The sequence below is a fragment of the Saccopteryx leptura genome, chromosome 7, assembly GCF_036850995.1.
Source record: "Saccopteryx leptura isolate mSacLep1 chromosome 7, mSacLep1_pri_phased_curated, whole genome shotgun sequence".
Classification (NCBI taxonomy): domain Eukaryota; kingdom Metazoa; phylum Chordata; class Mammalia; order Chiroptera; family Emballonuridae; genus Saccopteryx; species Saccopteryx leptura.
This window is the reverse complement of record NC_089509.1, coordinates 18,646,730-18,659,126: the sequence shown is the minus strand read 5'-3', so window position 1 is coordinate 18,659,126 and position 12,397 is coordinate 18,646,730. Positions and strand designations below refer to the sequence as shown.

At 39.5% G+C, this 12,397-nt stretch overlaps 1 protein-coding gene across 8 annotated transcripts in view; it reads right to left on the bottom strand.

The window, feature by feature from the left end:
- R3HDM1 (R3H domain containing 1) overlaps positions 1-12,397 on the bottom strand; it is a 119,430-nt gene that overhangs the window by 39,193 nt on the left and 67,840 nt on the right. For all 8 annotated transcript variants that reach the window (XM_066345522.1, XM_066345526.1, XM_066345524.1 and 5 more), the window contains one exon: positions 922-1,076. In XM_066345522.1, the coding sequence (XP_066201619.1) occupies positions 922-1,076 (155 nt within the window). The remainder of the gene's footprint in view (positions 1-921; positions 1,077-12,397) is intronic.

Sequence of the window (12,397 nt, the reverse complement as noted above, 5' to 3'; positions counted from 1 at the left end):
AGAAAAGGGAACCCTCCTGCACTGCTGGTGGGAATGCAGACTGGTACAGCCACTGTGGAAAACAGTATGGTGTTTCCTCAAAAAATTAAAAATGGAACTGCTTTCTGACCCAGCCATCCCACTTTAAGGAATATATCCTAAGAATTCCAAATTACTGATTCACAAGAAGATAAGCACCCCCATGTTTACTGCAGCATTGTTTACAATAGCCAAGATCTGGAAACAGCCCAAGTGTCTTTCAGTGGACGAGTGGATTAAAAAACTGTGGTACATATACACAATGGAATACTACGTGGCCATGAAAAAGGAAACGTTACCTTTTGTGATAGTATAGATGAATTTGGAAATTATTATGCTAAGTGAAATAAGCCAGGCAGAGAAAGACAAATATCATATGATTTAACTTATATGTGGAATCTATTGAACAAAGTGAACTGAGCAATAGAATAGAGGCAGAGGAGAGGTCATAGGGCCCTGAGGAACAGCTGTCAGAGGGAAGGGGGATGAGGGGATTGGATCAGATAAAGTGAAGGGATTATAAATACATAAAACATACATACAGATAACATGACAACAAATCCTAGAGGGAAAGGGCAAGGGAGTTAGGGGGAAGCGGGCAAAGGGGGTGTAATGGGGAACACGAGGGTGGGGGGTGAGATTGTTATAATGAGTGGGACACTTGAATCCATGTTAACACAATAAATTAAAATTAATAAAATTAAAAAATTAATGAAATGAAGGAATAAAGCAATAAAATGAGGGTAAAACAAAGCTGCTATGACTAATAAGACTCCTAAAACTATAAAGTTATGTATTACAGAGCATTGTCCCCATATTAAAAGAAGAGATGATGCATTGTAGCTATATACATTCTATTTCTTTTAAACCACCTCCAGTCTAAGTTGGTGAGTGATAACGTACCTGATATGATGGCACTGAAGGATAGGGGATGACAACTCCTTGAATCTGATTCCCAATGCTGTTGGGTTGGCCACCAACGAGGCTCTGACTCTGGGGTTGCTGAATTCCAACTATTCCTTGGTAGTTTTGCTGCTGGTTGGGCATAACTTGATAACCTGTAATGGCATAATGAATTAAGTCCTACTTTGAATTTATTTTATTTTATCTAGTAGGATGTTTTGTACTTGAAGCACGTACTCTGTGTTTTAAAATGACAATTTTGTTTAAACAGCAAATCTCACAAAACCCTCTGAGAGCTAACATTTAAAAGATTTATCTTCTAGGTAACCGACTCCCTTAAAATACATTCAAATAAAATTTGTGTACAAAGACTTTCTTTGTGGCCCTGGCCGGCGGTAGAGCGTCGGCCTGGCGTGCGGGGGACCTGGGTTCGATTCTCGGCCAAGACACATAGGAGAAGCGCCCATTTGCTTCTCCACCCCCCCCCCCCCCACTCCTTCCTCTCTGTCTCTCTCTTCCCCTCCCGCAGCTAAGGCTCCACTGGAGCAAAGATGGCCCGGGAGCTGGGGATGGCTCCTTGGCCTCTGCCCCAGGCGCTAGAGTAGCTCTGGTCGCGGCAGAGCGATGCCCTGGAGGGGCAGAGCATCGCCCCCTGGTGGGCAGAGCGTTGCCCCTGGTGGGTGTGCCGGGTGGATCCCGGTCGGGCGCATGCGGGAGTCTGTCTGATTGTCTCTCACCGTTTCCGGCTTCAGAAAAATACAAAATACAAAACACAAACCCACCCCCCCAAAAAAACAAACAAAGACTTTCTTTGCAATTCCAAATATTTAAAGGGTCACAGAGACTTGGTTCACACAGATAATTACTATTTAGTATGTATTATAATCTATTATGTCAACTAGTTTCGGGGTCCAGGACTAACTACATAATTTGTGAGGCTCAGTACAAAATGAAAATATAGGGCTCCTTGTTAAATTTTATTGAGAATTTTGCACTGGTTGGTAATAGCAGCACCCTTAACATGGGGTTTTGGAAAGCTTTTGCAAAGATGAAACAGACTCTGGTTCTGCCTATACAAACCTCCACAACTAAAGGTCAATGAAATGATTTCTCTGGTAATACATAAATGTATTTTGTTTTAAGTATCAGTTTTCATTTTCAACCTTATTAATCCCTAAAACAAAAGAAATGGCAAAGATTGCATCTCAGGTATTGAATATAGACAACACCAACACTATAGTTACCCAGAAGTCTTGATGACCCTATTCAATGACCAAATAATTGAATAAAATCTAGCATCAACCTTCTCTAAAGACATAAATACAAAGTATACCTGGTAACTAAGCAACTTATAGTATTAACAACAAAGTAAACACCCAGTTAGAGTGAATCCTTAAAAATTGAAGGGTTTTAGCCTGACCTGTGGTGGCGCAGTGGATAAAGCGTCGACCTGGAATGCTGAGGTCGCCGGTTCAAAACCCTGGTCAAGGCACATATGGGAGTTGATGCTTCTTGCTCCTACCCCTGTTCTCTCTCTATCTCTCCCTCTCCCTCTCCCTCTCCCCCCTCTCTCTAATAAAAATGAATAAATAAAAATCTAAAAAAACCCCAAAATACCTTTAAAAAAAGTGAAAGGTTTTAGAAAATGATGCTGGCCCTGGCCAGTTCGCTGAGTGGGTTGAGCATCAGCCTGGTGTGTGAATGTCCTGGGTTCAAACCCAGATCAAAGCACACAGGAGAAGTGACAATCTGCTTCTCTTCCCCTCCCTCTCCCCCTTCTCTCTCTTCCACTCTCATAGCCAGTGAGTGGTTCAATTAATTTGATGCACTGGCCCCGGGTGCTGAGGATAGCTTGGTTGATTCTAGCATCGGCCCCAGAATGGGTTTGCAGGTGGATCCTGGTCTGGGTGTATGCGGAGTCTGTCTCTCTATCTCCCCTCCTCTCATTTAAAAAAAAAGGAAAAAAAAGGAAAATGATTATGGCCATGTTTCAAATGAATTCTCATCAATCTAACTTTGTACAAGAAAATATATATTCTAGTCCTTATCTATAATAAGTGATTGATAATATGCTGTTTCTTAAACCTTTCTCCCTGTGACTTTCCAATAATACTTAAACTTGTAGGTAAAGGATGAGCAGAAGAAACTTCTTTCTTGCTCTTTAGTATAATAATCAACATTTAACCCTATTTTTCAGTTTATCAAATAACAGGTCTTTCTAATTCATATCTTAAATACCAAACATTGTCAAAAAAATACACGGACACACTTCTAACCCTAGGAAAATAAAGGGCAAGAGTGAGAATGAGTGCAGACTTGACAGGTTTGAGCAAAGCTCACCAGCCTGAGCCCAAGGTCACTGGCTTGAGCAAGGAGTCACTCACTCTGCTGTAGTCCCCCAGTCAAGGCACATATGAGAAAGCAATCACTGAACAACTAAGGAGCTGCAACGAAGAATTGATGCTTCTCATCTCCCTCCCTTCCTGTCTGTCTGTCCCTATCTGTCCCTCTCTCTGTCTCTGCTACAAAAAAAGAAAGAAAGAAAGAAAGAAAAACATCTGAAAAAGCAAAAAATGAGTAAAATGCTTTTGGAATAGAGAACAGAGAACAGTCAGGAGTGGCTGGATGTGGGATGTGGAGGGAAAAGGAGAAGATGAAGGTAGAATAGAATTTTGGTGGAGAACCAGTTTGTAAGTGAAAGAGCAGTGAGAATTAACCAGAAGTTCTAGATTTTACAGATTGGGAAAATAGAAAAATGACTAATACTAGTACTTCATCCAGAAGCAACATAACTAAATGGGAACATGATCTTAAATAACAGCTGAGCTATTAAAAATAAGGATGCTAAGCACTTTAAAAGAAAATATATTCCCTAAACTCTCTTGTTCACTTGTGATTTATGTATGCCTTTAAAAAAACTAAAACAGTGTGTTTTTTAAGGGTGAGGTTAAAAACTTTAACATCAACCCTATTAAACAAAACAAAACAAAACAAAACAATACAACCCAAAAGACCTATATCAGTTATCACACAGCCAAGGCAAAAAAAGTGGCACTCAATATTTATGCTTACTGATAAAACAATAAGAAAAAACATATTCTTCACAGAATGAAATAAAAATAATATATGCTTCTACATGAAACCAGGACTTTATTAGGTGCCGAAAGGTTGACTGAAATGGCCAGTTTCTTACTGTCCATATTGAAGGAATGGTTTCTGACACCAAAGGTAAGCTTAAATTTGAAGGCAACATGTTTATAATAAGGCTAAATACATTGAATTACCTTTTCATTAAAATGGATCTTAATCCCACGAATACAAACCACCTCAGCCTGGGATTCAGGGACCATGCACTAAGCCTTTCCTCAAAAAATGCACAGCAGCTGAACCATCGTTTTTATGTAATTAACCTCAAAATGCTTACTTGATAAGGAAGAACCCAGAACTGTTTTAATTTATATCTAATATGTAAAGCTTTTAAATGAAGGTTTTATTTGAACATTTCTGGAGGAAAAAAAAGACATAAAAACCTTAAAAAAATACAAGGCTATGGGAAGCAAAGTATTTAAGTAAATTTTCTTTTTCTTTTTTTGTGTGTGACAGAGAGAGGGACAGACAGACAAGGAGAGAGATTAGAAGCATCAATTCTTCACTGCAGCTCTTTAGTATTCTTAGTTGTTGTTTTTTTTTTTTTTTTGTATTTTTTTTTTCTTTCTGAAGCTGGAAACGGGGAGAGACGGTCAGACAGACTCCCGCATGCGCCCGTCCAGGATCCACCCGGCACGCCCACCAGGGGGGCGATGCTCTGCCCACCAGGGGGCGATGCTCTACCCCTCCAGGGCGTCGCTCTGTTGCGACCAGAGCCACTCTAGCGCCTGGGGCAGAGGCCAAGGAGCCATCCCCAGCGCCCGGGCCATCTTTGCTCCAATGGAGCGTCGGCAGGAGGGGAAGAGAGAGACAGAGAGGACGGAGAGGGGGAGGGGTGGAGAAGCAGATGGGCGCTTCTCCTGTGTGCCCTGGCTGGGAATCAAACCCGGGACTTCTGCACGCCAGGCCGACGCTCTACCACTGAGCCAAACGGCCAGGGCCTATTCTTAGTTGTTTACTGATTGCTTTCCCCTATGTCCTTGAGCTGGGGGGGGGAGGGAGTACAGCAGAGCGAGTCACCCCTTGCTCAAGCCAGCGACCTTGGGTTCAAGCCAGTGACCCTGAGCTCAAGCTGGTGACCTTGGGGTTTCGAACCTAGGTCCTCTGCATCCCAGTCTGATGCTCTATTCTATTGCACCACCTGGTCAGGTGTAAATTCTCTTAGAACATATTTAAACCTAAAGCTAACAATCCAAGGATGAAAAAAGAACTGATCTGAACTCTGTACTCCACTTTAAGGAAGAAGGAAAGTGTCAATAGGCTAACAAGACAAAAAGTAAATACTTTAGAACAAACTATGTCAGTTTCTCATGTCCACTCTGGAATTCAGCTTAAACACAAACTGAGCCCAAAATTTCTATGCCTTTTTATTTAGACTACTACATAATTTTTATTTATTTGATGGTATGATAAGGTATTATTAATACCTAATATTTACATGACATTTTTAGGTTTTTGGCACTGTTCTAGGCACTTTATATATGCTAACTCATTTAATGTTTACAATCTCATGAAACAGGTATAATTGTTATCCTCATTTTTTAGACAAAGAGACAAAAACACAGAGTGGTTCATACAAGCTTATCTAGGATTTGCACATCACAGTCTGATCCTAAACTTTACTTTTCTCAGGGGCAAATGGTGAGATAGAAAGAATATTCCAGTAAAACATTTCAAATAAGCAGAACACTAAATACCTAGCCACTTTCCATTTTCTGAGAATTTTGGTTAATGAAGACTTTTACTGTAATTTCACATAACTAACTCTCAAGATAAATTTAATTATAGGAAAACAGAGAATTATTGTAAATAATCAACCAGGAATTAAAAAAATTTTTTGAATTCAAGATTATCTGTGAGAGGTCCTGGCCGGTTGGCTCAGTGGTAGAGTGTCAGCCTGCTGTGCAGGAGTCCCGGATTCGATTCCCAGCCAGGACACACAGGAGAAGCGCCCATCTGCTTCTCTACCCCTCCCCCTCTCCTTCCTCTCTGTCTCTCTCTTTCCCTTCTGCAGTCGAGGCTCCATTGGAGCAAAGTTAGCCCGGGCACTGAGAATGGCTCTATGGCCTCTGCCTCAGGCGCTAGAATGGCTCTGGTCGCAACAGAGCGACGCCCCAGATGGGCAGAGCATCGCCCCATGGTGGGCATGCCAGGTGGATCCCGGTAGGGCGCATGCAGGAGTCTGTCTGACTAACACCCCCCCCCCCCCCCCCGTTTCCAACTTCAGAAAAAAGAAAAAAAAAGATTATCTGTGAGAATAAGCACTGTTATTCAAATTATCATATTTCCCCATGAATAAGACAGCCCTTCCCCGAAAAATTCAGGGTCTAAAAACGGTGCGTCTTATACAGTGGTTGTAGCTTTTTTTTTTTACTTGCATTTCCCACTCTTTCCTCATTGCTGGTGGATGGGAGTTTTGACAGTGATGAGGAGTTATATGAATTTTATGATGAATAAAACGTGAGTTCAATAACTTTATGTAATACACTTTTTTTCAAATTTTGGGCCCCAAAATTAAGGTGCGTCTTATACATGGATCGTCTTATACATGGGGAAATTCGGTAGGAATCAGAGTGAAAGGCTGTTGAAGAATTAGTCCAGATGGTAGCTATATGAACATGGGGGCTGAGAAAAGATCAGGTGTGTCTCTGAGTTCATACTATCGGCCAATAATGTCTTCTGCCTGGGAGGTACTCTCCTTCTCTTACTTTGCTCACTACTCCCAAGACACATGGTTTGTAACCTCTGTATTTCCAGGTTACACTTCTTGACTGTAATTAGACTCATATGTGTATAAAATAACTGAGAAGGGGAAGACTTATTTCAAGTTCCACATTCCTTGGTCTGTGACTCTCAGCCTAATTATTGCCATGTCAATTGTCAATGTTGCTCTTTAGGTTTTAGCTTTGCTATTTTGCCTCAAAGGCTGCCTTTGCTCCAAGTGTATATACCCTGTTGCCACATTCCACCTGAGTCAACGACAAGAATTCTCTAGCAGAATTTTCCTAATTTTGGCTTTCTTCTCCACAATTTGAGTTGCTTTGCTAAGTCAGACTTGACTCCAGTGGACAATGTCATCTTTAGCCTGGACACCTGTGTATAAGGGAGTATATTTTGTTTTATATATTTATTATTATTTATTTATTTAGCCAAGGGGAGTGGGAGAGGGTACAGACAGTCAAGAAGGGAGAGAGATGAGAAGCATCAACTCCTAGTTATGGAACTTTAGTCGTTCATTGATTGCTTTCTCATACGTGCCTTGACTGGAACCCTGGGTTCAAGTAAGCGACCATAAGGTCACGCCTGTGATCCAACGCTTAAGCTGGCAACCCTGGGCTCAAGCCAGCGATCTCAGGGTTTTGAACCTGGATCCTCAGCGTCCCAGGTTGACGCTCTATTCACTGTACCACCACCTAGCCAGGCTAAGGAAATATATTTTGTATAAATAATGGGTGAAGTCTTGAAGTTTTATAAAGCAATGGCTATTTTCTATACCCTGAATAGCTTTACATTCCTTTTTACATTCAAGGCAAGAAAACCCATCAGTTCTGACCCACACTGAGCAGAAAGTTGTCAGGGCCTGAGGAATCTAAGGCTGTCACAACGTTTTGTTTTTTTTAAAGCACCATTTAACATAGTGGTAGTCAACCTGGTCCCTACCGCCGACTAGTGGGTGTTCCAGTTTTCATGGTGGGCAGTAGCGGAGCAACCAAAGTATAAACAAAAAGACAGATTTAACTATAGTAAGTTGTTTTATAAAGATTTATTCTACCAAACTTAGTGAAAAATCTGACATAAAATACTAATTATTATTACATTACTTGTTGTAACTCTGCTTTATAAATTTTATAAAGTAAAGTTACTTCCCTACTTTATAAATCACCATTACTGTGGAACCAGTGGGCGGTTAGAAAATTTTACTACTAACAGAGATACAGAAGTGGGTGGTAGTTATAAAAGGGTTGACTACCCCTGATTTAACATTTGATGCTTTGTATAATTGGTACCCCTGGAGGCAAACTTTACTGGCATTAGGACAAGTATTTAAACTGCTTTCTAGCAGTGAAACGAGATGTTTGATTATTCATTCCAATAATTACAACAAACAAACAACTGGTTATAAAATATATAATTTTTTAGTATATTTTCTAAAAAGCAGAATATTAAAAGTTGCAATAATATTCCTGGACTTTTGCAAATGACATAAGGCCATGGGCTCTACATTGGTAAAAATTAGTATAATAAAAAAAAAAAATAGTATAATCACTAGCAAAGCTAGAAATACAGTGGTCCCTCATTTGTCACGGGGTTAGGTTCCAGAACCCCCTGCGATATGCGAAAATCCGCGAAGTGGTGACTTTATATTTATTTTATTATTTATATATATTTTAAGGCTTTATAAACCCTCCCCACACTTGTATAAATGTTTCCCAGACTGTTATTAATCTTTCCCATACTCTTATAAACACTTCCTATGCTCTTAAATACTTTCTACACTTTAAACGTATGTAATTTTAACAACATATAAAATTCTATATGGGTTCTCACCAGTGAATATACAGTAATATTCTTTTAATGTTTTAATTAATACATTTTATATTTTTCATAGTTTTTCAATTTTTTAGGCTATAAAATGCTTATTTTACCACAAAAACAATTAAAATAATATATAAAAATATCCATATACCACAAAATCCCATGGTATAGCAAAAAATCCGTGATATGAAATTAGATATATACAATTTAAAAATCTGCGATACAGTGAGACCATGAAAAGTGAACTGCAATTCGGCGAGGGACAACTGTATTCAGCTGGAAAGCACTAAAAGCAAACAAAATATCCAAACACCATTTTACTAATCCAATTAAAGACAAGAAGAACCTTACTAAAGTTTCTGTAAGACAAAATCGTTTGTGTGTGTCAGAAACAGAGACAGAAAGAGGGACAGATAGGGACAGAAAGGAAGGGAGAGAGATGAGAAGCATTAATTCTTCATTGCAGTTCCTTAGTCTCCTTAGCAGTTCACTGATTGCTTTTTCACATATGAAAATATGTGCCTTGACGGGGGGAGGGGGAGCTACAGCAGAGCAAGTGACCCCTTGCTCAAGCCAGCGACCTTGGGCTCAAGCCTGTGACCATGGTATCACTGATGCCATGCTCAAGTCAGCAACCCTGCGCTCAAGCTGGATGAGCCTGCACTCAAGCTAGCAACCTTGGGGTTTTAATCCTGGGTTCTCTGTGTCCCAGTCCAATGCCCTATCCACTGCACCACCGCCTGGTCAGGCAAGACAAGAGCATTAATAAAATAATTTCTTAACAACAAAAAAGATCATCTAATTAATGACATGTCTCACTTTATGTATGTTTCCTTAATAAAATTTACATCGTAAGGAAGGGTTCAAGTTGCTCCTCTAAATGTGTGTTTAAGCACTCAGGCTGCTGAGCATCAAATGTTACAGAGAAAAGTGGCACCGTGGTTCAGGTCCACATCTAATTATTCAGACAAATGGGAGGGGCAAAAGTAGTTTCAAAAGTATAGTTTGAAGACTGTCAAATATGAGAAAGTAATCCAATGATCTGGAAAAAGAGTAGGTTGTAGGTTAGGAATAAATGTGTTATTTAGTACTGCTGCTATCCTTTGTTGATAGATCAAACTGTTGCGATGCTATCCCATTTCTTCCAGCACTTTCATAGGAAAGCACAATCAATTCTGCAAGCCCAGAGAACTAGGACAATATAAATTGATGGCTCAGGCACTTCCCTGGAGAGTTCCAAAGAATATTCTATTTTTAACTCTCTTTCACTTCAACAGAGAAGAGAGTAAGAAGGAAACAGAGTGTTCAGCAGAAAAGTATTGCCTAGGCTGTAACCAGCTAGTTTTATTTTATTTATTTTATTTTTTTTACAGATACAGAGAGAGAGCCAGAGGGAGGGACAGATAGGGACAGACAGACAGGAACTGAGAGAGATGAGAAGCATCCATCATTAGTTTTTCGTTGCGACACCTTAGTTGTTCATTGATTGCTTTCTCATATGTGCCTTGACTGTGGGCCTTCAGCAGACCGAGTAACCCCTTGCTCCAGCCAGCGACCTTGGGCTCAAGCTGGTGAACTGTGCTCAAACCAGATGAGCCCGTGCTCAAGCTAGTGACCTCGGGGTCTCGAACCTGGGTCCTCGGCATCCCAGTCCAATGCTCTATCCACTGCGCCACCGCCTGGTCAGGTGCTAGTTTTATTTTAAATAGGTGACCAGAACTAGCACTTATGATAAGAAAAGCACGCTTAATATGGATTAGATATAATTAGAAAGATAAAAAGAAATGAAGAACTGCTTAGTCAGAATAGTCATAAATGTAAGGTTTATTAAATTTTATTATTAATTTTTTTAGAGACTAAACGTGCATAGCTGAAGTACTGTGAGGGTAGTTTTTCAGAGGAGCCCTTTTGCCAACATGAATTTATTGGTAACTAGTTATTTACAGGACAAATTAGGAGAACTATTTCTAAATCATCAAAACCTCAAATCTGTAGTCATGGGCTGTCTATGTCCGTGGCACTATTTTAGTGAGCAGGCAAGTCCAACTAGCTCCTTAGGTAAATTTGGAAGAAGACACAGCACACCTTCACTATTATTTTTTTTTTTTTTAATATTTTATTTATTGAGTTTTTAGAGAGAGAGGAGTGAGAGAGAGAGACAGAGAGAGAGAGAAGGGGGAGGAGCAGGAAGCATCAACTCCCATATGTGCCTTGACCAGGCAAGCCCAAGGTTTCGAACCGGCGACACCTTCACTATTCTTTCTCCTCTATAACCCTCGTCTCCTACCTCTATGCCTGAAATAAACATAAATACAAACACAAAAAAACAAACCTATTAACAACCATAGAGATTATGGCTCACAGCTATTTAAACGACACTCCGATGAAGAGTCTATATAACTCAAGGGTACTTACCTGATACATTGGCTCCATATTTCAGTGGCGGCAGGTTAATGGAGAAGGGAAAAGGGAAATAGGTGGATTTGTAGGTATTACACAATGTCTGAATCTGTGCTGGTCACACAATACTAAGAAATGCTCACAGAATCAACAAAAAAATGATAGCCAGGGCTACCAATCTAGTAATATAAATACAAAATTCTTCTTACTCCTACCTAAGGTTGTCAGTAAAGACAGAGACTTTGTGTGCAAAGTCCCTATCTGACAGCTAAATCCTTTATCATTATCCTGCAGGGCCCTTTCTTCCTTGTTTCCCTTTTACCTCCTAGTTACTTAAATTTGCACCTTGCAATGCTGCTAATATTCTGTGCATCTTAGACTGTTTATCCTAAAATGTTCCTCCACAGTGTAGCTCATCAGGATCCTACAATAGTCTGCTGGTAATAAAACTTGGGGACCACATGGTTCTAAGTTATCTGAAAAGCTGAGACTGAGATTATAATGCTTTGACATTCTTTTTAATTCATCCACTGGTTGCAAACTAAAATGTTATTTAGTTTTACAGTCATTTTGCTTCCCACATGCATACAATATCACAATTTGGAAGAAAAACAAATTTGTCACCCTGGTCAGAGCCCAGGTAGCTTCAAATGCTTTTAGGTATCTTACTTGATGGCATGCTTTATGCATAATAATTTTAAAAAGTTATGTAACAAGAGGAAAAGAGATGTATTTGACTTTTAATAATGAGTTTGGCATAATTAAGACATCAAACTTTTAAAAATTAAAGCTCCAAACCAAACTGAATCTGCCATCCAAATCTGCTTTGGAAAAGAAATTAAAGCAATAGTAAACTACACAAATTTTTAAAAGGTAAATTACATTAAGCTAAGGTTGTCATTTAAATTCAAATCCCTATTGCTGAGTATGATGCATGATTAACGGGCATTACAATTAATGCAAATTATAAGCAAATCTTAATACCTAAATACAATATAAAAAAAAAAAGGAAGAAAGAAAAAAGCTGTGGAAATCTGAGTAAAAAGAAGCCAGGAAGCAGCTGAAAAAGAGACCGGTTCACTGTGAGAAATGTAAACCTCTCAGACAGTGCCACGGCCCCGAATCCAACAGCTCAGAAACAAGGCAAATTATTGCAAAATATTAAACTTATATGCTGAAGCTGCAAACTTTTTAAAAGAATTGTAAGAATGAAAGCAGCTACATAGAAAAGACAGGGCCTCATAAACCCAAATTCTTGGCTATAATCACTAGCTGCAGAAAAAGGCTTCTTTGTAAGTCTAACAAGCTCGCTATATGTAGTATACTTCATAGACTCCAAGCTGTACATTTTATGATAAAGAGTTAAGATAACAAATCCTTATTTACTGTAACT